This window comes from Uloborus diversus, chromosome 1 (assembly GCF_026930045.1).
Source record: "Uloborus diversus isolate 005 chromosome 1, Udiv.v.3.1, whole genome shotgun sequence".
Taxonomy (NCBI): Eukaryota; Metazoa; Arthropoda; class Arachnida; order Araneae; family Uloboridae; genus Uloborus; species Uloborus diversus.
In genome coordinates this window covers 259,231,243-259,257,622 of record NC_072731.1, presented here as the reverse complement: position 1 = coordinate 259,257,622, position 26,380 = coordinate 259,231,243, and the positions used below count along the sequence as shown (strand labels likewise).

The window sequence follows — 26,380 nt, the reverse complement described above, 5'->3', positions numbered from 1 at the left end:
GTACTTAAAATAGTTAAAATTTTTAGCCTGAGATTTGAAAAAAATGTCTGGCCTTACTTAGTTAGCCAATTGGATATTGCGAAGAACCAAAGTATTGAGTATCATCAACATTTCATCATAATTTCAAATTTTATAAACTACTAGCGGTACCCGCGCGGCTTTGCCCGTAGTATAAAATTAAAAGGTCATTTGGTTCGCCTGTATGTTTACAAATAATGGATGATGAATTTCTCGCCAATATGCTATATTCATAGGCTCGCCCATGTTAAGGTAATTACCCGTTCATGTTATGGTAATTCGCTCGGTGCAGAAGAATTAAACCCACCAATGGTGGTAAAAATAAAATCATAGAGAAAGAACAAAATCGAATTTTCGAAAAGGTGCACACCTCCATGCTACGAACTAATTTTGTGCCAAATTTCATGAAAATTGGCCGAACGGTCTAGGCGCTGTGTGCGACACAGAGATCCAGACATCCAGACAGAGAGACTTTCAGCTTCATTATTAGCAAAGATAAAGAATAATATCTTATCTTACACACTTTTAATTTACACTTTTTATTTTCTTGCTTTAGCTCTGAATTTTCAAGAGCTTCGATTCACTGCAACGAGGACAATTCTCTTTTGTTACTCTAATACAGTAATTTCCATACACTTATAGGGGTTTTCTTAAATATGTCCAGGTTTTCCAAGTACCGAGACACCCAAAATTATTAATTTACAAAAACTCTACCGGCATGAAATTTGAAATTGGACAGTAAAAACAAATTGTTAACTAAAGTAAGAACAAGTTTCATATATCACTTTCATTAGTAAAATCAAAGTGTATAAACTACAACCGTTTAATGTAATTGCAAAGAGACTTAGTTACAGAGTTTTAAACATCATATATCAAACATGATTTAATTTTTATATTCAAGATTTTTTACGTTATTTCTTCCTGCGTTTTAATGTAATTAATGCATCATAATAAATAACTGACGAGAAGGGGAAAATTTAAAAAGGTAGATAAAGAGAAGCTATGAGAACATTTTTTTTTTTGTTAAGTCACAGTCTTAAATTTAACAGGTTCTAATTTGCTTTCTAATTTTAGAACTGCACCCATCACTTGGCGAGACATATACATACTGCCGTACGACCATTTAGGTCCATTCTGTATTGGACTTCTGGCTGGATATTTCTTGGGCGAGAAAAAAGATGAACTGCCAATCAGTAGAGTAAGTGAAGACTAGAGATTTATGGTCATTGACATCTCTCTTTCATTTGTTTCGTTTGGACGTTATACATAACGTCCATAAATAATTTCTAGTAATATTCGTTGCATTATCTATATACATAAATGGCTACTTCTGTGTGTATGTATGTATGTATGTCCGGGGTAATCTTCAAAACTACTGGACCGATTTTTCACCATAAATAGCTACATTATTAGGGAGCAACTTAGGCTATAATTTATTCCTAAAAAACTTAGTTTAAAAACGTTAAGATGGAAAACAATAAATGTCATGTAATTTCCCCATTAAATGATTAAATATAAAACCCATTGTTGCGAAAATTCGTTGCCTTACAACAGCAATATTACAAGAAGTTACGTCTAGAACCATACGAGCCTACTTTCCCGTACACCCATACTACTTTCTAGTACCTGATCAATATCCTCAAAAATAGCTAAAATCGCAAAGTGTTTCAAACATATCTTTTTAATATTTTAAGTTAATTTCTAGGAATAAAATATTCCTCATTCATCTAAAAAAATAGATGCTTAAAAAAAACGAACAAATAAAATAGCAGCACCTTTTAAACTAAGCAGCTAATACACTTTTTTCCATTAAAAAAAATTCTTTTACAGCTTTCAAAACGAAAAAATAATTTTCATCTACTGGCATAAAACTGAAGAAAAAGTCCTAAAAATATTCATAGTTCTTAAAGATGAGCAAATTGTCTGATTACCGATTCCTGGTTAAACGGCGGTCGGTAACCAGGCGATCAATGATCATGGTAATTTTTAAAATAAAATTTTCCCCATTACCGTTTTTTTTTAAGTAATGCGGCCTCGTATAACACGGAAAATTCGTTCTGTGTAATATCGAAACCGTACTACACGAGACGTTTTTATGAATGTTTTTTTTACTCATTTTTTAACCTAATTAATCATGTACATATCATAAATCATATCAATGAACACCGTGTTATATCGAAACCATGTTCCGTTTTATATCAAAACCGTGTTATACGAGACCTTGAAGTAATGTATATCAAGGAATGTGTACCGTGTTGTATCGAAACCAAGTCATAAGGTGTAAATTTTATAACAGCTGAAATTTTAGCTCAATAGAACATACAAACGAAAATTGGCAACCAGAACACACAAAGACCCACTGATTCAAAAATAAGAGTTGTTATAAACGATAAAACTTAATTATTTTACATACCTCAAATTAAAACTGTTATGCGCCACAAGAAGAAACTGAATCCACTTTTCTTTCCGTCTTAGAACAAAACGCATTCTATAAGAAAAAATAGCTGAGCTTTTCTATAAAGTTCGTCTGAGCAACAACAACAACAAAACAAAATTTAAAATTCGCAACTCCAATAAACTATAGGGGGCGCTGCAGCCACTGTCTAATGGCGGATGAAAATGGTTTAACGAACAGATGCCATTACTTTCTTTTCTATTCCTCTAAAATTACATTACACCACAAAATCTCTGAAGCCTGTAATTTTCTCCAAAGAAAGAAGTTCCAGTGTTCTACGTAGAACGGAATGTTTTACCTTTTCCTTTAGTATTGTTAATCACCACAAGGTAGCGTATTCGAGCTCTGGAGTTGCGAATAAAATAAATAGAATCATTCTATTTATTTTGTGTCATATTTTCTTTCGACTACATTTTTTATTTATCGTTTGCCAAATTTAGCTTGCGTTTAATCCTAATGTTATTTTCTTACAACGCATTGGAAGCAAAATAATATTCACCTTTTTGCTTTTAGAACACTGATGAGAAAAATCAAGTATGTATTTAAAAGTTAAAAGTTAGTGTTATACGGGGAAACCAAGCTTTTTTTTTTTGAGCCCAAGACAGACAGTTTTTCGTAAAAGTTTCATAAAAACAAAGTAAAAACTTATTACAGTTGTTATTATACATTTTTTAACAGTGTATTGAACAAAAATTGAATTAATTCTTTTAAAATGCGTGTTACATCAAACCCGTGTAGTTATGAATTAAAGTTTTATACCGTGTAATATCAAAACCGTGTTATAATAATCGCAAATTTGGTACCATGTAATTCGCAACTCCAACAAATTATGGGGGGCACTGCAGCCGCCGTCTAATGGCGGATGAAAATGGTAAAACAAACGCGTGCCGTAGCGTAGAAAATGCTAATAAGCCTAGTAATTTTTGTTTGTATGCATGATTTTTTTGCTTTATTCTTTTTAGATTATTTTTAAAGTCTTGTGGATATTCTGGCTCACGTAGAAAGAAATGAGAATCCAAAAAGCATTACTAAACGTCAGAAATTAATGCAAATTTCTTAGTTTGTAGCTCTAAGCAGCCATTTCCACTATGTTGAATTCGATATTTATCAATTCTTGATGGAACTACATTTTCGTGTGGCCATAAAACTGACAGGAATATTAATTAATGCTGGATAATTTATTTATATGACATTAAGAATTATTATCAAAAGAAGATGATACTTCTTTGTCTTGCTTGGCTAGCGGTAATTGTTTTGCATTTGTAGCTGAGTTATTTTTCTCAAATTGCCAAATCGGTTAATTAAAAATGCTTCTGTTTTGTATATTTCTAATTTCTAAATTATGATTTAATTCTGTCATGCTATGCAAATCATCAACAAAATTCTCACGGATATATGGTGGTAGTTTTCTTTTTAATTGATTTATCATTATTTCTTTTAACTTATAGAATTCTGTAATCTTTCTACCATTTTATTACACTCAGGATAAAAAATTAAAATGGTTTAATTGACATGTGAAATCTCGCCAAAGGTTCTTTGCTCGCACAATACTAAAACTATAACCCAAAACAAATTTTTGGTGAAACTCTTCGGCTGAGAATGAAAGCAATGAAGTAAAATTGGCACACTATTTTGGCGATGAAAATTCTCGGCTTTTGTTTAGGCTTCAAATTTCTTTCTCGTTTAAACATTTTTCATTTTGCATACTGTCTATTCCAACCAAATGCTTCAGTAAAATAAGGTTAGTTAAATTAATTTATTTTTAAGCGGAGATGAAATCTTGAATTCTTCCGCTAATGTTATTAAATTCTTTTTTCGATCTTAAGGAGGGAAAAAAAAGCCCATATTCCCTTACAAATTCACACAAAACAATAAAAATTTTTTACCTGGTATGACGTTATCCTCTTTCAAAAAAACAAAAAGAAAAAAGCTTCGAACAGCATACTTGTTTTTAATTTCATGCAAATGCGTGTTAATCCAGAGTTTTCTTGTGTTTAGGATTTCGCCATTTACGACAGTCAACTCACATTTTAGAGGAAAATAATGAAAACTAACATTCTTTTGAGAAGCTCGAGAATACCATTACGGGAGGAAACAATTTCTGTTGCTGAAAGCAATCTAAGACACATCGAATGCGTCAATAAATACTTATAAACAAACTGCTTATGTTTACCAACAGACGCACTTGGAACGCAATGTTTTACCTTTTTCTTTAATTGTGTTAATCGCCGCAAGGTAGCGCATTCGAGAGCTGGAGTTGCGAATATCGAAACCGTGTTGTAGAAAACACACCTGCTTTTACAAAACAGCGAAAAATTAATAAAATTGGAATTATTTCAACCATCAATGTTTGCAAAAAAGAAATAAACATGCCCATGAAATTTTTAAACATCTAATGCTAAGTGAAATTATAAAATGTTACGGATATTTTAATTTCCGTATTTCATTCAGTTTAACACAAGTCTTGCTTTGTTTGACTTTATTTTACTCATACTCTCTTGCTACATGTTATGATTGTGTTGCATAAAATTACATTTATTTCTTGTTCATGCATTTTTTCATCTTGGTTTTTTGTTCAAAAAATTCTTCAAAATTTAAAAATTATCAAAAAGCATTCAAAAAAATCTTTTCCCCGTCAATTAAACGGCAAAATTTGTCCGATCATGATCAATTACCAATTCTTGCCGATCAATCGGCGCATCCCTAATAGTAATCCAAAATTAAGAAATAATAATGATAAAAACCATTTGAAATGAACTTAATAACCCGGTTCAGAGTGATCTTGGCACTGAGGCTCACTTTGAACCACACGAAAAATGGGATGAAAAACAAAATTTTTAAATTTTGAAGAATTTTTTGGAGAAAAAAAACAAAGTTGAAAAAAATGCATTAACAACAAATTAATGTAATTTTCTGCAACACAATCATAACATGTAGCATGTGACTAAAATAAAGACAAACAATGCAAAACAAAGTATTTCAAAGAAAGAATGTCGCTTTGAAACAGTAATATAAAATAGCTTAATGTTTAAGGACTCCCCAGATTAATTGCATTACAGCAGTTTCTATAGTTTTTACATTACATTGAACATTAGAATGTAGGGATCTCAGTGACGTCTAATCCGTATTTCAATGTCCAAATCCAGATTATTTGGATGATGAAATGAGTTGTGTTGCCAACTTGTTTTGCATAAAAAATACTGAAAAAAAAAAATTGAATTTTAACATCTTGAATTCAAATTATGTTTTTCGCAATCACGAGTGTGTGTATGTAGGCGTGTGTGTTTGTGTGTGGGGGTATGTGTTTGTGTGTAGGGGGTATGTGTTTGTGTGTAGGGGGTATGTGTATGTGTGTGTAGGCATGTGTGTTTGTGTCTGTGTGCTGGCATAAGTGTGTGAGTAGTTGTGTGTATGAATGTGTGTGTGGGGGTTATGTGTATGTGTGTGTAGGCATATGTGTTTGTGTCTGTGTGCAGATATGAATGTGTGGGTAGTTGTGTGTATGTGTGGGTGTCTGTATGTATGCGTGTGTATATGTGTGGGTGTCTGTATGTATGCGTGTGTGTATGTGTATGTGTGTGTATGTGTTTTGTGCGTGCGTGTGTGTGTGTGTGTAGTCGTGTATGTATGCGCGTGTGTGTAGGACATGGATGCAACCTGGAGACTGTTTCCGTTATAGGAGCAGCATCGTGAGGAGCCCGTCGACGGTGACAGGGTGCGGAGGGTGGCGGTGGGAAAAATCAAAAGACGCCAAAAACAGTCAAGTGAGAACAATAAGCAATCGTGATTGCTCAAAAAAGATAATTTTCATGGTTCGAAACTACTCTAAACTGGAAAATCGCCCGTCAAGGTATGACGGGGGAAAATTGCTTCTACATTTGAACGAAGCAACAATTGCCTGTTTGGTGGTATTTTGATAGTTGAAATTTCAACCCTTACTCCAGTGGATGAACCCTAATTTCCAGTAGATAGCGTTCCTTGTTGACCCCTTTTTCGTTTCTTCATTCCCCTGAAATGACAGTCTTACCAGTAAAACAGTTAAGTTACCGGATCCAGTTTAGCCTTGTCAAAAAGAAAGCATTTCCATGCATATCACACATTGCCAGAAAATATTATCAAATGACCATGCTAAGGCGCGAGTTTCATTGTTGTTGACGTCAGTGTTACTCGATCAGTAAATTGGCTATTATACGTTATGAGGATGACTGTGTTTTCTGTGGTTTGCCATTAGAAATTTCTAAAACAGTTAGAAATATGTTTCGCCTTTGATCTTAAAAATAAATAAATAAATAAATAGAAAAGTTTCTGTGTGAATGGATAAGACATAAAAACAAAATTAATACACTTTTTTAAAATCTGAATTTATTCTTCAAAGAAGGCAAGTAAATCGTTGATTTGTTCTACTATGGACAAAATATTAATCAGTGGTGCGCTACATTTATTGCATAAAATATAATAATACTAGCTGCTTGCCCGGCGTTGCACGGGCTACCTAAAAAATGTAAGAGCAGTCCAGTTGATGCTTTTGTAGTACACTGACACTAGTTTCTAACGCGTTAAGGAATAAATAAATGCGCGTAAAGCAAGGTTTAACTAAGGTTAGGTAACTAAAAATAAACTGCATGTAAATCACTCATTTACTTTACGACGTGCACGGTCCTCCTCGAAAATGAGAGTTATGTCATGTGACGCATATTTAACAATCAGGCTTGAACAAAAAAAAAAAACAGCAAAATTTTGCTGCAGATTACGGCAAAATAATCGAAAAGTAAACAACTTAAACACCCTGATTACAGGAAAAGCCTCAAAACAAAAACAAGAATTTTACCTGTTCATATTCGAGAAAAAGAAATGGCAACAGATCTTTCATCTCAATGATTTTCTTTACGCTGTAAATTTTAATAAAAGCGTTCATCCGGAAAGTTGAGTTGAAGCACTGAATAATAATTTGAATGGAGGAAAGCCTCCGAAAAATATGGATTTGATTTTGAAATCTAAGAGTCATAATTAATAATTTTTAATTGATATCTCCGCTAATTATTATCGGAGGATTGTGTTAAATAGCCAAACATGAAGACGGGAAGATGACGAATCCATCGATACCTGGTTCGATGGTCAGTTCACTGTCGTTCGGGAGAAGAAGCTTGGACATAGATAGATAGATACTCAGATTTTATATGTATAAGACTAGCTGCGTGCCCGGCGTTGCACGGGCTACCTAAAAAATGTAAGAGCAGTCCAGTTGATGCTTTTGTAGTACACTGACACTAGTTTCTAACGCGTTAAGGAATAAATAAATGCGCGTAAAGCAAGGTTTGCAAAACACCAGTAAAACATATTTTTGCCAAAACACCTCATCAACGTTAATAATCGTTATCAATGATACAAGTTATGAGTACATTTTCAGTCAGCACAAAAGGGGAAAATATATGCATTATCAACTATAATCTTTACTCACGTTAAACTGAATTACATCTGATAGACTATATCGGAAATACTTATGCACAATAACAATCCGCTTTTTACATAAAATAGTCTACTACCCGGCGTTGCCCGGGTGTTTATTAATGCAACATACCACTCAGATAAATATTTGGATGGATTCTATCCACATGGTCGTACAAGAATTACATCAATCCGTTTTCCAGGTACAAACCCTCAAAGAACTCAAATAACTTGTAAATCACTCATTTACTTTACGACGTGCACGGTCCTCCTCGAAAATGAAAGTTATGTCATGTGACGCGTATTTAACAATCAGGCTTGAACAAAAAAAAAAAAAACAGCAAAATTTTGCTGCAGATTACGGCAAAATAATCGAAAAGTAAACAACTTAAACACCCTGATTACAGGAAAAGCCTTAAAACAAAAGCCTAATTTTATTTCTTTATATTCGAGAAAAAAAATGGCAACAGATCTTTCATCTCAATGATTTTCTTCACCCGCTATACATTTTAATAAAAGCATTGTTATGGAAAGTTGAGATGAAGCACTGAATAATAATTTGAATGGAGGAAAGCCTTCGAAAAATAGGGATTTGATTTTGAAATCTAAGAGTCATAATTAATAGTTTTTAATTGATATCTCCGCTAATTATTATCGGAGAATTATGTTAAATAGCCAAACATGAAGACGGGAGGATTACGAATCCATCGATACCTGGTTCGATGGTCAGTTCACTGTCGTTCGGGAGAAGAAGCTTGGACATAGATAGATAGATAGATAGATACTCAGATTTTATATGTATAAGATGCTTCATTTATTGTATTTGTGATGATGTCCTAAAATACTTTAGGTCGAATACTCTCTAAAGAAACATTACTTAATTCGAAATACACCGCCAGCTCAGACATTCCCAGCTCGACTGGGAATGTCTGAGCTGGCGATGTATTTCGAGTATTTCTGCCTAAGCCCTGGCTATAGGCATCACCACACTAGAGTGACTCTAGTGTGGTGGTGCTATAGGGCGGTAATTTACTTAAATTACTTAATTATTTGACTTGAGAAAAGCCTCAAAAAATCACTCATGAAACAAAGACAATATGAAACGTTAAATTAGCAATCGACGGAAAGCTGAGATGAAGCACGGTGCACCTCGAAAATAATAGTAGTTGTGACGCATGTTCAACAATCAGGCTTGAACAAAAAAAAAATCAGATTGCGGAAAAATAACCAAAAAGCAAACATTTTAAATTCTTCGATTTCAGGAAAAGCCTCAAAACAAAGCTCAAAATTTTATTTGTTCATATTCGAGGAAAAAATGGCAACAGATATTTTTTCTCAGTGATTTTCTTTACGCTACAAATTTTAATAAAAGTGTTGTTACGGAAAGTTGAGATGGAGCATTCAATAATAATTTGAATGGAGGAAAGCCTTATTATTTTACCTTAAAACACAAAATATGATGTTTTAATTGAATATTTATGACTTGAATTTCTCAATTCCAAAGATATTTGAATTTTTTTGCGCCGACTAAGTTTTTAGAAGCACCCCCCCCCCCTCTCCCCGCTCCTTGTAATGTTTTACAAATGAACTCCCTCATTGTGGCCGTGTGACATTTAATTCGCATCTTTACTCACGTGTTTTGGAAACGATAGGGTTGATAGCAAGCGTAGAGCGCCATATTTAATTCGCTTCTTGATTATCATAACGTGGGAATACCACAGAAAGATGCGTCAAAGTGCATCATTTGTGACGTAATAAAGACAACGCAAAGTTTGAAAAATCTGGCATATAAAAAAATAATTAAAAAATAAGTTGAAAAAAAAAAGGTATTTTCAGGGTCCATGTTATTTTATTTATTTTTTTATTTTTTGCTTATTTAATCAATTTCAGTGACGAAAAGTAGTACTCTTCACTGAAGGAAATAACCCCATTATCAAAATCTTCCCACCAAGATTTATATCAGTGGGAAGTGTTCTCTAAGATTGTCCACACGAAAACAGGGAAACTCACATTCTAAATCAGTACTATGCAAACTAAAAATAAACTGCATGTAAATCACTCATTTACTTTACGACGTTCACGGTCCTCCTCGAAAATGAAAGTTATGTCATGTGATGCGTATTTAACAATCAGGCTTGAACAAAAAAAAAAAAAAAACAGCAAAATTTTGCTGCAGATTACGGCAAAATAATCGAAAAGTAAACAACTTAAACACCCTGATTACAGGAAAAGCCTTAAAACAAAAGCCTAATTTTATTTCTTTATATTCGAGAAAAAAAAATTGCAACAGATGTTTCTTTTCAATGATTTTCTTCACGCTGTAAATTTTAATAAAAGCGTTCATCCGGAAAGTTGAGTTGAAGCACTGAATAATAATTTGAATGGAGGAAAGCCTTCGAAAAATAGTGATTTGATTTTGAAATCTAAGAGTCATAATTAAAAGTTTTTAATTGATATCTCCGCTAATTATTATCGGAGAATTATGTTAAATAGCCAAACATGAAGACGGGAGGATTACGAATCCATCGATACTTGGTTCGATGGTCAGTTCACTGTCGTTAGGGAGAAGAAGCTTGGACATAGATAGATAGATAGATAGATAGATACTCAGATTTTATATGTATAAGATGTTCAAATCTGATATGATGCTTTGTAATATAAATTACTATAACCATTTTATGATACACTAGCTTTTCTTCAGATAGAGGAACAAAGTTTCAAATATTATTTTAAGCCATGGCTTTAAAGCTTTAGAAACACCCCTGTAATTTGGCGAAATAAGAAACTTTTGATGGTAGCTTTACTGCATTTGTACTAACGAAAAAGATGACACCATAACTTAACCAATCACGAGTAATAAATAATGAAATATAATTATAAGTTTTCATTAATAAAGACTAACTATTTAAAATCCTGCTGAATCATTCCTCAATACTGTTTGACCACGGATTGTATGTAATTTGGTAATCTGCCAAGCAAAGACGATTCCATTTGAATGAATCTAGCAGGGGAGAAGGGAAATTAATGATGGGGCTTCCATGCACTCGTTTTATAATGTCACTAGTGCCTTATTCATTTATTGCATTCTCAGAAATAAAATAAATGGAAACAAAAATAGTTACCATGGAAACAACAAAAAGAAAATAAAATTTCTTTATTTCGTTCAGGAAAATGGTAAGCTCAAAACTTTGTTGTGAATCGATAAATCTTACTACTATTATATATGCGAAAGTTTGTCTGTATGGATGTATGGATGTTTGTTACTCTTTCACGCAAAAACTACTGAACGGATTTTGATGAAACTTTACAATAATATAGCTTATGCATCAGAATAACACATAGGGTAGTTTTCGTCCCATTATGGGGGGCAAAACCCCCTTAGGGGGGCAATAAAACACAATTTTCGTATAAATTCTCTAATAAAGGGATGAAAAAATACTTGCACATATTTACATTATATGTCCATCGAAAGCTCTGATTTTTCTGCTGAAGATGGCACCTGTTCGAAATTTCTAAGTAGAATAAAAAACGAGTTATGAGCTTTTTAGATCCATGTTCGAAGGCTTTCCTAAACTCAATACAGGATTTAGTGTATCATCTCAACTCCCTGTCGATAGCGACAATTGTTGTATTGTTGACTATCTTTGCTTTTCGTGACTGTTCAAGGCTTTTCTCAAGTCAAATCTTGAAGTAAGATTTTTGCACAAGATTGCCAAATAATATATGATTTGGCTGATCATTTTCCATTTAAACGGAACTTTAATGTAATTAATGGATTTTATTATTATTTATGCTGATTGAACACTTACTCATTATCCAATCAACCAGCAGATCGCCAAAATTTTTGCAGAAAGATTTCCGTAGCTGATGCATGTGGCAGTTTTTTTCAACGTCGCTGTTTTTGAAGCCGAGGACTACGTCATAATGTTTCTCAGCTTTCACCATGCAAACAAAATATCGCCAATCAAAGAATCTTTAAAAAACTTTTTTTACTGTGTTAAATAATCCAGCAGCTAAATTAGGCAAATCCATAAACAGCACAAAAACTTCCATTAATTTTCCTTTTTGCACAATTTCAAACAATCGCCAAATTTTACTACTTATTTTGGAAACATTTCGGATGAAACTCTTTAGCGCCATTTTATGGTGACCAAAAGTATCTCAGCACCTGACGATAATATCTTTGTAACGAAAATTAATATCATATCGTTTTACAAAGTAAGGAAAGAAGGAGGGAGCATCGTCGAAGGTATCCCAAAACGATTCCCGCAAATTCGGTAAAATCGCACCAAGAGCCCACAATGATTGAAATTTCCCAAAACAACTAAAGCAAATATAAGGGGATTACGAGCAACTTCAATAGCAATACAGAGAAGGTTTTAGACTCCATGTTAAAAAAAAAAAAAAAAAGTATCAACAGATTAATCTTTTTAAACATGAGAATAATAATTTCATGTTTTGGAAATTTGTATATGCTTAAATATAGTGCTTTCGTTTCTAAATCAATACTATTTTGTTCTTTATACTTATTGCTATTTTAGTTTTATGGGTAAGGAAGAAACTCGATTTTTAATCACGTCAAAAAGATGTGTTTTAAATTCTTTCACTTAAACCAGAAAACAAAAGCAAGTAAATTTTTTCACATAATTATTACTGACCCAGGCAACGCCGGGTATTTTTGCTAGTCAATTATATTTTGCCGTGAGAATATAGATTGAATATACTTTAAATTAAAAAAATATTGCTCTGTGCAAATTTTTATTTTTACAAAATAAGGCTAAATAATAGAGTCAAAAGTGCACACCTGAAACAAACCAACTAACAACGCTACAAACTAATAGATAAGTCTATTTCCGCCTATAAATCGGATATTAGCCTTTCCATGTAATCGATGGTCACACAGTAGTTAAGTATGTTTTGAAAAGATGAATTATACTTTTGAAAGTTTTCGAATTAATTTTTCAGATTTTATTGATAAATTTAATAACATGAACTATTTTTCAGGCTACCAGTGTTCTCTTGTGGATTTCTTCAACAATTTGCAACACTGCCGTATTGTTTGGACTGTACAGTTACAGACACGGTGAAAAAATGGAACCAGCACTCTCTGCGTTTTACGCGGTAATGCACCGAAATGTATGGGCTCTGGGCATTGGATGGCTTGTTGTGGCATGCGCCACGCGGCATGGAGGTAAGAATATCAAGTTGTTTTTGAAGGCCCAATGGGGTTGTTTCCAAAATTTTAAAAATATTTTTTTCTGAAAGAACATGCTTAAAAACATAGAATTTAACTTTTTTTTTTTTTTGTAAAATTCGACCAAGTTTAATATTTAAAAAAAATTACTTTAATCGGTGCGCTTTTATTCTTTACACTTCTGCCGATGACATCACAAGTGACGAACTGCCATTTACTGTTGCCATTCGCAGTGCGCAATATTTAATTCCCATCTTTACTCGCGTGTACTGGCAACGATAGGGTTGATTAAGACCCCTATATATACGAGCCGACGCATCAGCTTAAGATCAGCCATTTTGGATCGGGGCGCGTTTTTGAGTTGTTGCCTTTTCTGGCAAGTTATCGCGTTTGGTGATTGTTCACTGCGATCGATTATTCGCGGCACGTGAATTATTTATTAAATAAAATATTATTTTCGGCAAATTTGGCGAAATTCGAAACTTTGCTGTGGTAACCCTAGCAGTGCAACAATGGAAATCCGATCCAAAATGTTTAAACTTTATATAGCGGCTCTAGGGTTGATAGCAAGCGCAGAGTTCAATATTTAATTCGCTTCTTGATTATCATAACGTTTAAACGCGATAGAAAGATGCGCCAAAGGACATCATTTGTGACGTCATAAAGATCACGCCTTATTTTCAAAATCGGACAGTTTAAAAAAATAATTAAAAATCATGCGTTGGGAGAATGAAAGTTTTTTCTCGCTTCATGTTATTATTTTTTTGCTTATTCTATCAATTTCAATGACTAAAAGTACAGTGGACTCTCTATTCTGAACACTCATGGGACAGAACAAAAGTGTTCAGATTAAGGAGGTGTTCTTTACAGAGGGAGACTGGATAATGCATGCATAATGTATTTGATTGCTTTCATGAACAATGTTCAGTACTTTGCCTAGTGCTAGTATAGCAGTTACTGCGATAGAGATGCAGAATTTTGGATTGCTTGCTGGTGTAAAGTCCAATTCAATTCAATAGAACCTAAACTCTTACATTTCTTTCTTTACTTTTTTATTAAAAAAAGTTCACTTGGAAAAAAAAGAGTAATGTTTAATGTTTTTTCATTATCAAGCAAAGTACGGGTTATCATGCAAGTGAAAAAAAAAATCGGGCGATTCTCAGCCACATTTTTCTTGAAGGTAATCGTTCTTTAAAGGTCTTGAATACTACTTGATACAATGGTTGGATTCGTGAAATACGCAGTTTAGTGACAGAAATTTCAGTTTCATATTGTTCAGCTGAATGATTTTATGTAATGCAGTAATATCCACGAAAATATTTTGTCTTCCTCCTCTCATTATCTTCTTAATAATCTTCAATAACTGTGATAAAATTTTGAGGGTTCTTCAGGTTTTCCGACTTGGTTCATAGGAACTCCCAAGTACTGATTGCGTCCATGTTCAGAATATAGGGAGGTAATAACTGCACGGGGTTAAAAAAATAGTCTTAATAATAATGGGGTGTTCATATTATAGGATGTTCAAAGTACAGAGAGGTCAGCCTATGTTAAGTTTATGAAGCTTCGCCGGGATCATCAAAATGTGTTGAGAATATCGCGGTGTTCACATTAGGGAGTGTTCAGATAGAGAGAGTCTACTGTAGTACTTTTGACTGAACGAAACCACGCCATTCAAAGTATATTTATTATTTATGTTATTATTTTTGTTTGAATTGGATTCATTATTCATTCTTGATCGTACTTGTTTATATACGTGAGCAAAAGTGGCTATCAGAAATCTTTTACAATTTCTTGTCGTTTTTTTACGCTAAGTTAGATGAAGAAAACATCGTCCCAAAGCGAAAGACAGAAAATTTTCGAAGGAAAAAAAAAAGAGTGAAATACTTTCTTTTCTACGAATTGAACCTTAAATACTTTTTTTTTTGAAAAGTAAAAGACAATAGAAGAACATAAAGAGACAAATTTCACAGGAAAATTGCAGTTTTCTTAAATATTTGTGCCTTTTAATGCTGTTTAATTTTCTTTTAATTTCCTTTCTATTTGAAAGAAACGACTACCCATGTAATACAAAAAATTAAAAAAAAAAAAAAAAAAACAAGCTGATGTGTGCATCACATGACTTCCTTTTACTCCAACTTAATGTCATTTTCTCATTATTGGCAGTTTTAATGTGATTCAATAGTTTACTCTCTAAATATCACCAACAGCGGCCAAATTAAAACCAAAATTGAAAAAAAAAAAAAAAAAAATCGCCAAATTTGTTGCCAAGTTGGCGACAAAACTTGGCGACCAAAAGACTGGCGATATGTCGCCAAGTGTCCGCCAAATTATAACGCCACTTGAGTTTACATCGAAATTAACAATGAGTTCCCCCCAAAAGAGGGCAAAAGACCCCCTTTGGAGTATCCGAATGCAACCAAAAAAGAAGGTGCACAACTAGACCCCACTAGGAGTCTAAGTACCAAATTTCAACTTTCTAGGACATTCCGCTCTTGAGTTATGCGACATACATACACACATACGCACATACATACGTTCATACAGACGTCACGATAAAACTCCTTGTAATTAACTCGAGGATCGTCAAAATGGATATTTCGGGTGTCTGTACGTTTCTAGGCATATATCCACGTGTGGTCGGGTTGAAAAATAAACTCAATATTCATTCGGGGGTGAGCAAAATGGAAATTAAGGCCGATTTTTTAGTGAAAATTTTTTTCGCGAATCAATACTTCCGTTTTTGTAAAAGGAAGTAAAAAAAAAAAAAAAAAAAAAACGCTCGCGCAAAAAAAAAAAAAAAAAAAAAAAAAAAAAAAAAAACGACATGCTCGCGGAGGCCCATACACCAGAGGAGTTTGCATCATAAGCAAAGTAATAAATTATACTCTTTTCTATGGTTTTAAGTTTGTTCCCCTGTTTTTCTTTTTTTTTTTCTGAAGTAGTATTAGTTCTGTAAGTAATGCTTCAATTTTATCTTCCAGGTGCCGTGACGCGCGTACTGCACTCCAAGGTGTTCATTCCGATGGACCGGCTTTGCTACATGGCCTTCTTGATGCATATTCCAATTATGTATTTTCACAGTGGTGTTCTAAGAGAGCGAATGTACATGGGTCATATTGAAATGGTAAGTAACATGAAAATTGACATGGAAATTTTAGAATTTTTTAACCTTTTTTTTCTTGTAAAAATAAAAAGGTTAAAACAAAAAAGGCAACTTTGTATTCCGTAAAAGTATCCCTAGAACGAAAAATGTAAAAAAAAAATCTATATACATATATGGCTACTTCTGTATTCTCTAAATCAAGTGTCAATGTCAAAAAGTTTCCTGAATTACTACAAGTTGCACGCATGCAGACTTTTCCCTGCTGTGAAAAATATTTGTAGTTCCCAGTTTAAAGATTAACTGAGCGTATTTATAAAGTGTATGGGCTTCATCTCGATTGCGGTCTGTCCAGACTGATAAGGCTCAAAAAGGGCGCCAATCAGTCTATGGACTACTTACCAGGAAACATCACGAGTTCAGTAATCATGGAAAAAGTTTAAAATGGTCGCATTCGAAAGAGTATCTTTAGAAAAAAATTTGACCCAAATATTGTTTGCCCTCGTCCTTTTGTTTTTGAGATATGGGGGGTCAAAGTCTGTCGAAATCTTATGAAAATTCGCCAAATTTAAAGACTTGGCAAGAAATGGAAAATACCACGTGATTTCATCGCATGCGTCTAGCAAGACTCTCATTTCCATTCCTGGTCATCTGCAAAGCGCGTAAACGACGCACGTTAATATCCCAGAACACAAGCCCCTAAAAATTTCAATGCCGCAGTCTGTGCCACGACACCCCGCGCCATGGTAGTCACCCCGAGTAAAGAATTAATGCGCTATTTCTCACGCGCTTTGGTGGTGACCAAATATGGAAGTGAAATGTCTTGTCAGATGCAGATGTTGAATTCGCGCCGTACCTTCCATTTCTGAACAAAACTCGCTAAATTTGGCGACTTTACTAAAAATTTCGGCAATTTTTAAGACATCATATTTCGATAACGTGGTCACGAGGGCACGTAGTATCAGTGCCATAAACATGTTTTCCAATGCTCTTTCGAATGCCACCAATTTGGAATTTTTTTGAATTTCCTTGATCGTGATGTTTCCTGGTTAGCTTTGCAGGCGAGTTAAATTCCTGATACTTACTTGCAATTACTGTCTCAGCTTAGGCCATGTTTGAAACTTGTGAAACGTAATTGATAAAACAGGAATGTCCCTAGTTATTATTCTCTACCTACCTAAATTTTTACTAAAGTTCCAGAGACACGACTGGCTTTGAACGGGAACATCTCTAAATTTTTCAGGAGGCTTCCTGGATGATTTCAGGAAGGTTACTGAATTTTAGCAGAAAACTTTCCTGGTTTTTGCAAGATATGTTACTGGGAGCAATTGGGCACATCAGCTGCCCATTATTTTCCAGGAACGTTTCTGAATCGTTTTTACATTGTATATAGCTACATTATCAGGGAGAAACATAGGCTATAATTTATTTCTAAAACACTTAGTTTAAAAAGGTTATGGTGGAAACCAGTAAATTTCATGTAATTTCCCCATTAAATGATTAATTATAAAACCCATTGTTACAAAAATTACAACAGCAATACTAATGGTAATATTGAAAATTTTGAATCAAGGCTTTTCTGGAGCAAGCATGAAATTTATTGCTTTCTTAAAATGTATGTCCTCATCTATGCCAATAATCGATAACGGTGCTAAGTAAAAAGACGATTGATTTCGGTAGCAATTGGAAAATTGAAAATGTTTATAGTCTAAAATTACTCAGGCCTACAAAATTCGGGTCATGAAAAAATGATTGTACGATAATGAGTGACTTTTATTCTATTAGGTGCGCTGATTTCAAATATGACATCCATTTTTTTCAATCACACAAGAGATTTTCATTAATTGGGCTTTAACATATGGGCAGAAAAGCCTATTTTTCCCTCTTCTGGGAGAGAGAAAGTCTTTGCAAAATATCTGTAAGTTTACTACTTACAAACGAGTTTATGCATCAAACATACAATTGGAAATCAGTTACTCAATATATATACTAATTTCATAGAAATAAGAACATAGTAATAATTAGTTATAACGATTATATCATAACGTAAGGCAATACTTTCAACTGACACTGTTTTTGGAGCCAAAGACTACGTAATATTACGTAAAATACACCGCCAGCTCAGTCATTCCATCCGAGGACTGCAGTTTCGTGCTTTTTAGCACTCATCTGCTCAGAATATGAAGTAACTGAGCTGGAGGCAGAAAACCTCTTAAAGGAGCCAAGAGAGTCACACAAATTGGTAGCTAATGTAGAATTAGCACACCAGTGACTGCAGCAATGGTGCGGTTCAACTCAAAGATTGAAGGCGAAAAGCTAGGTATTTTGCAGTAAGTTACCGCCATGAGTCAGTGCTAAGGCAGAAATACATCTGGTGTGCTAATTCTACATTAGCTACCAGTTTGTTTGGCAGCTGATGTACCAATTTGAAATTAGTCATTTAAAATGGGGCAAATGAGAATCGGTCTGCAGGACAGTTAGTCTCTCCTCCCCCATACCCCCCCCCATTGGTGCTTTTTTTCTTTACTAATAATAAAGCTGAAAGTCTCTCCGTCTGGATGTCCGGAGGATGTCTGGATGTCTTTAGGATGTCTGGATCTCTTTGACGCGCATAGCGCCTAGACCGTTCTGCCGATTTTAATAAAATTTGGCACAATGTTAGTTTGTAGCATGGGGGTGTGCACCTCGAAGCGATTTTTCGAGAATTCGATGTGGTTCTTTTTCTATCCCAATTTTAAGAGCAAAATTATCATAAGATGGACGAGTAAATTACGAAATTATCATAACGTGGAACCCTAACATGGGCGCAAGCCAATTGACGAGAAAATTCACTATACATTATTTGTAAATATACAGGCAAACCAAAAGACCTTTTAATTTTTCTATTACGGGCAAAGCCGTGCGGGTACCACTAGTGAGAAAATAATAAGATTTGCCATTAAGATTTTTTTTTTCATCCGAAAGCTTATCAAAACATTTCAATCCTATGTTTAATTGTTTGTTTTTAAGAATATTTTGTGTAATTTTTTGAATAATTTAGAACTATACCAAAAAGTACAAGTACTTCTTTTCCATCTCTTGAACTAACAGAAGAATTTGCATTGAATGAATTTTGCTAGATAGAGCGTTTGGAGTGAAGAATTCCTTACATTTGGGTATTTAAGAAGCTTTTTGAACACTTGAAAAATAGTTGACAGTTGCATATAAACCACTCCATGGAAAACGGTCATTTTGTCCCGCACGTGACACCTCATATGTTTCATTAAAAATTACACTTAAAAATATTTATGAGTCAATTTTTTCTGCTTAAAAAATTACAAACTTATGTGTGATTTCTTAAGCAAAAATTTTCGTCATTACCCTTTAAAATTATTACTTTTTAATGAAATGTGTGAACCATCACGTGCGAGACAAAGGGCTGACTTTTTCGTGGAATGGCCTGCGTCAAAGAACACATATATTTACCTCAATTAATTTCTTGTTATTGAGCAGTATTTACATAATCGTATTTTACGAAATTTCTTATTAGTTCGTTAGTTGTTTGCTTTAGTTTTTCCATTATACTATAACTAGAGCCCCTAAATATACCAGGTCGAACTGCCCGCCATTTTGGATCAAAAGTCGGAGAAATATTACCACACTAGATGTGTTTTCGCTTCCCTTCAGCTTCATTTTATGTTAGCGTAATGCATTCGTTTTTGTCTCGAATTGTTATTAGAACTACAGAGTGTCATACTTTGAAAAAATAAACAAACTATCCCTAGTGAAAATGACCAGCTTTTACCGCCTTAAAGGCGGTTTTTGGACAGGCGGCAAAAGACGGTCAATGCCGGCTTTGACCGTCTTTATCTCAGATGGTAACGACCGGCTTTAACCGTCTTAAGACCAAGACGGTAGAGACCGGCTTCAGCCGGCTAGGGCAATGAAAGCCGGCATTGACCAACTGTTACCGCCTGCCCAAAAACCGCCAGCTTACTATACTAATGACAAGGATAAAGCTTATGCAAATAACAGAAAAGGTTACAGTTTTAATGCATCTCACAAAACAATTCCTATTTTACCCTGCCTAAGTATATGATTTTTACTATTGTATTTTAAGATTTGAAGAAGATGGATTCAAATGCAAAGCAGTTATATAATCCCAAATATAATAAAAAACAAGGTGGTGCTTAGGGTAATCTCATACAATACTGAGATTACATACAACATTGTGACATTTAGCAACAATAGATTAAAAAGCAACAACTAAATGCAAACAGGACACTTAGTTCCCCCAATTGGGTGAAAATATACTTTAATTTTAAAAAGAATGTAAAAAAAAAAAAATTATATTAAGTTTAAAGAATACAATAAATACAATTTCAAAGCAATCAGATTAATATTACTTTTATACCAATAATGAAAACACTAAAGAGTTTAGCTTGCTGTTGTAAGCCAACAGGAATGTGCAACAGTTATTTCAGGACCTTCTAACAACGGTCGGAAAAATATTAACAAGACAGATTTAGACACTGCTGGTCGGTTGGTCGGTCTTTGAATTTGCCTACAGAGCCGAGCTCTTTTACCCCAAAACTGAAGGAAGTAAATCTTTGTATAACGCAAAACGCCGAAGCTACATTGTGTCCCCGCGAACGGGGCAGTAAGTTAGTGAGCATTTCTCACCGGAGGAGGGAGTCAAGCGCCCGAAGGGAGCAGCCAAGCTGCATCAGTACCAAGTCATTCTTAGGGATAGGGGAGCTTTTCTCCCCAGGGTTGCGTACGGAAGTCAGGCAGGAGCGCATCTTCATCTGGGGGCACCAAGGGCAGTCGAGAGTTCTGGCGGGATGAGCCAATCCGCAGTTGGTGCAGAAGGGACCTTTTTCTTTATTGGGGCAGTCTTGCAGTCGGTGAGGGCCGGCGCAGAAGACGCACCTTTCCGTGATGTAGGTGTAGGAGCAGTGCCCCTACCTTTGGTAACGGAAACATTGGAGTGGGCCACGACGGGTATGCAGCTTCTCCAGATGGGCGATGAAATCCCCGACTTTCATTCTTTTCATAAAAAAATGTCCTCTTCTCTGCTTTCGAGTTTCCCGAGATGTACGCAGAAGATGGGGAGAGGGCCTTTCCGGTTGATGAATTGGAGTACGTGAATCACGTCTTGCTGAAGTTGCCAGAATGCAGATTTGATATCCTCCTGGCCAATGTCAGATGGGAGTCCTTTAACTACGACACGGGTTGGAGGGATATAGGCGATGGTTGGGGTGTGGAAGTCGATAGCATGATCTTTAGCGTAGTTCTCCACTTCAACTTGGCCATTTTCGGAAGAGGGGGTAATGATTCTCCTCCCTGATGAAAATCCTCTTCAGGGTTCTTTTTCTTGATTTCCTCGATAACGGTCTTAGGATTGGCAGCGTTGATAAGCACGACCGGTTTTCTTTTCTTTTGGCTAGAGGCGCCGCTCAGCTTTTGGTGAAGGATCTTGTTTTCCTCTTCCAAATGGACGACCTTCTTGAGCAGGATCTCTGCCTCCTGGTGCTGCTGTAGTAATATTTTCTGGGTTATGCATGTGTCTGAACATGACTCTCTTCAGTAGTACCGCATCTCCTTTGGCGATTTCGTCGTAAGAAACTTTTTATCCTATTTCCTGCGGTTACGAGTTTTTGTTTTAAGTCCTTCAAAAATTGCATATCATGACTTGTTAATAGTCTCACCTATTCCTGACCATGCGATGCCTAAATCCTTGTATGTGGCTTCGAGTGTTGGGTAGTCTTCCATCTCATCGTCGGAGTATGCTGATGTAAACGAGCAATGGCTTTGCGAGTCATCATTCTTCGTCATGTCTTGGCTGGAATTATTGCCGGCGTGAAGGGGAAGGGACGCCGCGGTCACGGGGGAACTCCCGTTGGCCCCAAGCAGGGCCTTTTGGTTGTTCTGCCCCTTCGAGATTTTTCGTTTCGCCATCTCAGTAGAGCATGTCTTCCTCAGATCAATCCTGTCCTGAGTGTGTGTGTCGACTTCAAATGAATGGTGAGTAGACACTGCTGAGCACAGACCTTCTTTATGTACAATACAGCTTGAAAATCCAAGGTAATTGGGGCTCATTCCACCTCGGGTTACCCGGAAAATTCCTTCAAATTAATTTTTTACCCTTTGCTGATAACATTAGGAGTAGCCACTTTTACTTCCTTATAGAAAGAAAAGCAGTATTTTTGTCGTGAAAAATTATCACTGAAATTTCAACATAAATTTTGTTTTTAATTACCTCTAATTGAATTTGGGTTTTTTTCCACAAAGTCTGTATGTATGTATTTACCCGAGCATATTGGTAGGCAACCAAACATATATTTTGACCGAATCCATTTCAATGAGTGTTGTCATAACGCTTGTATCTGTGTGCTTGTGAGCATATATATTTATAGACCGCAAACGTAACTGCACAGCATCAAATGTATCTGCGAACGGCGTGCGTCTATATTACTTAGCTATCATGCCTGTTCCCCATTGTAGAGATATGGGTGTGTAGAGATTGAATAAACACTATAAAAATAACTTTACAATGTTCGATAACGATACAGTGAAAACAAGCCGTTCTGTGACTCACACAAGTTGGAAAGTCAAATCTCCATGCCGGCATGCCGTAGACACAACATTCTATTTTTGCGGAAGAAGTAGGAGTAGGTAATTACCTGAAGGAGTACGAATACTCGGGAGAGTGTGGATACATCACCGCAAATCTATAAATTTTAAATTTGTAAGGCTCTTCAACAAAATTGTTTCAAAGAAATGCTAATGATTTTCATGGAAAATAATTAAAATTTAAGTAAGAATAGGTTTAAGTTTGAACATAAAATAAAATGTTGCAAAAGTTTTTATTTCTTTCGCCATCTTTTAACTCAAGAAAAACTTAAATGGCATCAGCTTATTTATTAACGAATTTGTTTGTTTACGTTTGCTCTTCATGGTTGCTCGGCTCGTTTGTAGACAACAAGCAGCCCTGTAAAGAGAGCTGTGAAAATCATACTGCACTAATAACATTTAAAAATTAAAACTAAATGTTTTTTTGATTTACCTTTGTCCTACAATAATTTACATTGTTTTAAAATATAAATAAAAGTGTTCAAATGCTAACAAGCCTCCGTTTGGTCTTGTAGCCCTTCACTGCACTATCATATTTGATGCATAATTTGTTTTCTCAATATTTTGTCTTTTTCTAAATGCTGTGTTAAATTAGGAACATTAATGCATGCCTAAAAATCATTATTTGAACCACATTAAATGTAGTTGACATCGATAGTCAGTTAATTCTTCCTGTTGCACATGTTGACACATTTACAAATTTTTTAGCATTTAGAGTCTTACCTCTTTAATGGTTTCATAAACTGCTTATATGATTACATATCATAAACCTCTTCGATGAAATATATTACTTACTTTATAAATGCAGTGAGTGATTTCAATTTCAGGTATCGAAAATGTGATAACATCCCTTCTTTAGAAAATGCTTTAAAAAAAAAAAAAATCCTACCCAAAAGAAACTAGACAATCACAATCTGACACTTTTTTGTTTATTTTGGGGAAAAAAAGTAATTTTATTTTTTATCCATTACTTATAATTGGCATCTTATTAGTTTAAATAATGTTTTGTTATTATGTTTGCAGAATAGTGAAAAAACAAAGAAGTTATACGAACAAAAATTTTAATCTTATCGCTATCAATATTCTGCACGTATAATATCATAAAAAGTATGCAATCAAAGTTTAGTTGCCGTGTGCCTTTTGACAAGAATTTCAATATTTTGTCTGATTTGATGGTACCGAATGGAATTTTTTTTTTTTTGTATCATTAACCAAATTAGTATTGCTTGCTTGATCTTTCAAATTGTCATCGGTACTTAACTGTAGATTTTCCTCTTTGGTACAATGTGGCATTGAGCAATGACAGCCTTCACCAATTGGGGTGAAAGTTGATACCGGCTTTGATCAAGACAGTCAAAGGCTGTAAAGGTGATAGAACCATCTTGCCGGAAGCTAGTACTGCCTTTGACAGTCTTCAAGTTAGGTGGTCAAAGACGGTACCAGCTTCAAGCTGAAGGCAGTACCGGCTAGCAGCAAGACGGCTGAAGGCGGTACCGGCTAGCAGCAAGACGGCTGAAGGCGGTACCGGCTAGCAGCAAGACGGCTGAAGGCGGTACCGGCTAGCAGCAAGACGGCTGAAGGCGGTACCGGCTTGCAGCAAGACGGCTGAAGGCGGTACCGGCTTTTTTCTAAGGTGGCAGAAGCCGGTCATTTTTACTAGGGTAACAAAACATCAAGAAATCGAAAACATTTCAATTGGAGAAATACTACATATATTATTATTATTCGGTTGTTTGTATGTTTAATTAACTTGCTAATTAATTATGAAACTACTATTACTTTACATTATTAATGCTCTTAGTAGTATTAGTGTAACTATATATTTTTTGTGTGCTGATACTGTATACTTGAATTTCCAATAAAGTGAATTAGTCCTGTTTGTGGCAGCATTGCGTTTTTGGATCTTATCAATTAATTTATGAACTGATTTAAAAATGTAACAGTTGTATATAAAAAAAAAGCATATTTCTTCAGACTAAATTACTCCATAGCAATAAAAGTAGTACCGAGAATTTACATAACAATGTTTGCTGCTTTCGCAATGCGGAGTTTTAGCTTCGGATTTCCAGCGAATTGTAAATAAAATTGATTTTTTTTTTATCTTGGGTTATTAATTTCGAAATTTAAAGAAACAACATCCTTTTTGTGAATTATTAGCACAGTACACTGTGGCACATTCACTTATTTTTATGATCTTAACATTCTTTCTTGCGTTTTTTAATAATTCACCCTACGGCAATGGTTCAAAAACAGGCGGTCACTTTGATCCAAAATGGCGGATGCGTCGGCTCCCTAGTTATAGGGGCCTTAACTATAACTATTTCACTTAACAAACATGCTGTTCTAACTGGATTTTTATCTCTCCACATCAGCTTTTCTTAGCAGTGGGCTACATCGCCCTCTCCTTCCTGGTATCTTTTGTCCTGCACATAATCTTCGTCCAGCCTTACTACGTCATCGAGAGGCAAGTGTCTTCGTTCTTCTTCTCCAGAGACAAAGGAAGTTTCGAGTTCAGGAACGAAGTGAAAGGAACTCTTTCCGCCAATTCCACAAGTGCCATTCCAGGAGAAGTTGTTGCTAACAAAGAATGTATTAATTTAGCCTACTCCAGGACGTTGGATGGGCTATAAAAGGTCGTCTGGATAGTTTTTCTATTTTCGAATCCTCTGCTTGCAAACAAGTGTTTGAGTTATTGTTTGAAAGTGAAACTTTGGGTGTAACATCGGCCTGACTTCAGTAAAATAAAGTACAAAAATGCTAGAACTTGAGATTGAAAATTTTTCAGGTGATAACGTCAAGCAAATATCAAAGCAATTAGTTTGCTAGCAAAGCCAACTGGTGGACATTTCTATGAGAAAGAAAACAATGTCTTCATTACAGATAAAATAGAAGGCATTCCTACTTCGCAATTTGAGATATTTGTTGTTAATTCTTTTATATAACAGAAAAGAAAGTATTTATGCATTATATTAATGCATCCATACACATCAGCACAGCAATAGTTGATTATATTAGACGGAACACTGTCAAGTCATTAATTTTACATAGCATGTGAAAAGTATGCAAATGAAATAAAATGCATCATGAGCTCTTGCTACTTTTTTTTTAAAAGTAGCGATGAGACATACTGACTTCATAAGAAACGCTTATTTTAAGCATAATTCAAAACATTTGCTTCAAGAATATATGAAACGTTTGCATGTAAAGAATTCAAGTATATGATAGGAAATAAAGGAAAACCTTTGTGGTAAATAGGGGATATAGGGGAATGTGCTAAATTGTGATATGCAGCAAAGCTAAAAAAGCAGAAATTCGCAAAAATTGCAAACACGATTATCTTCGTTGCAAGGTTTTGCTTTTCAATGAAAAAAATACGGGAGCTAGGGAATGCAAGTACACAGGGCCGGATTTGGAAGTGTGAAGATCCTGGGGCGAAACGAAGGAGTGGAGGCCCCTAATCCGGGTTCGAAAAGATCATCATATTTTCGAAAATATCCGATACTTCGATGTATATCCGAATAATTTGATATATATGTACATATCCGATATTTTC

General features: G+C 34.9%; 1 protein-coding gene across 1 annotated transcript in view; it reads left to right on the top strand.

The window, feature by feature from the left end:
- LOC129220341 (nose resistant to fluoxetine protein 6-like) overlaps window positions 1–25,487 on the top strand; it is a 93,734-nt gene extending 68,247 nt beyond the window's left edge. The window contains exons 12-15 of the mRNA XM_054854748.1: window positions 1,093–1,216; window positions 12,923–13,109; window positions 16,094–16,236; window positions 25,200–25,487. Of these exons, the coding sequence (XP_054710723.1) occupies window positions 1,093–1,216; window positions 12,923–13,109; window positions 16,094–16,236; window positions 25,200–25,457 (712 nt within the window). The 3' untranslated portion in view covers window positions 25,458–25,487. The remainder of the gene's footprint in view (window positions 1–1,092; window positions 1,217–12,922; window positions 13,110–16,093; window positions 16,237–25,199) is intronic.
- The last annotated feature ends 893 nt before the right edge of the window (window positions 25,488–26,380 follow it).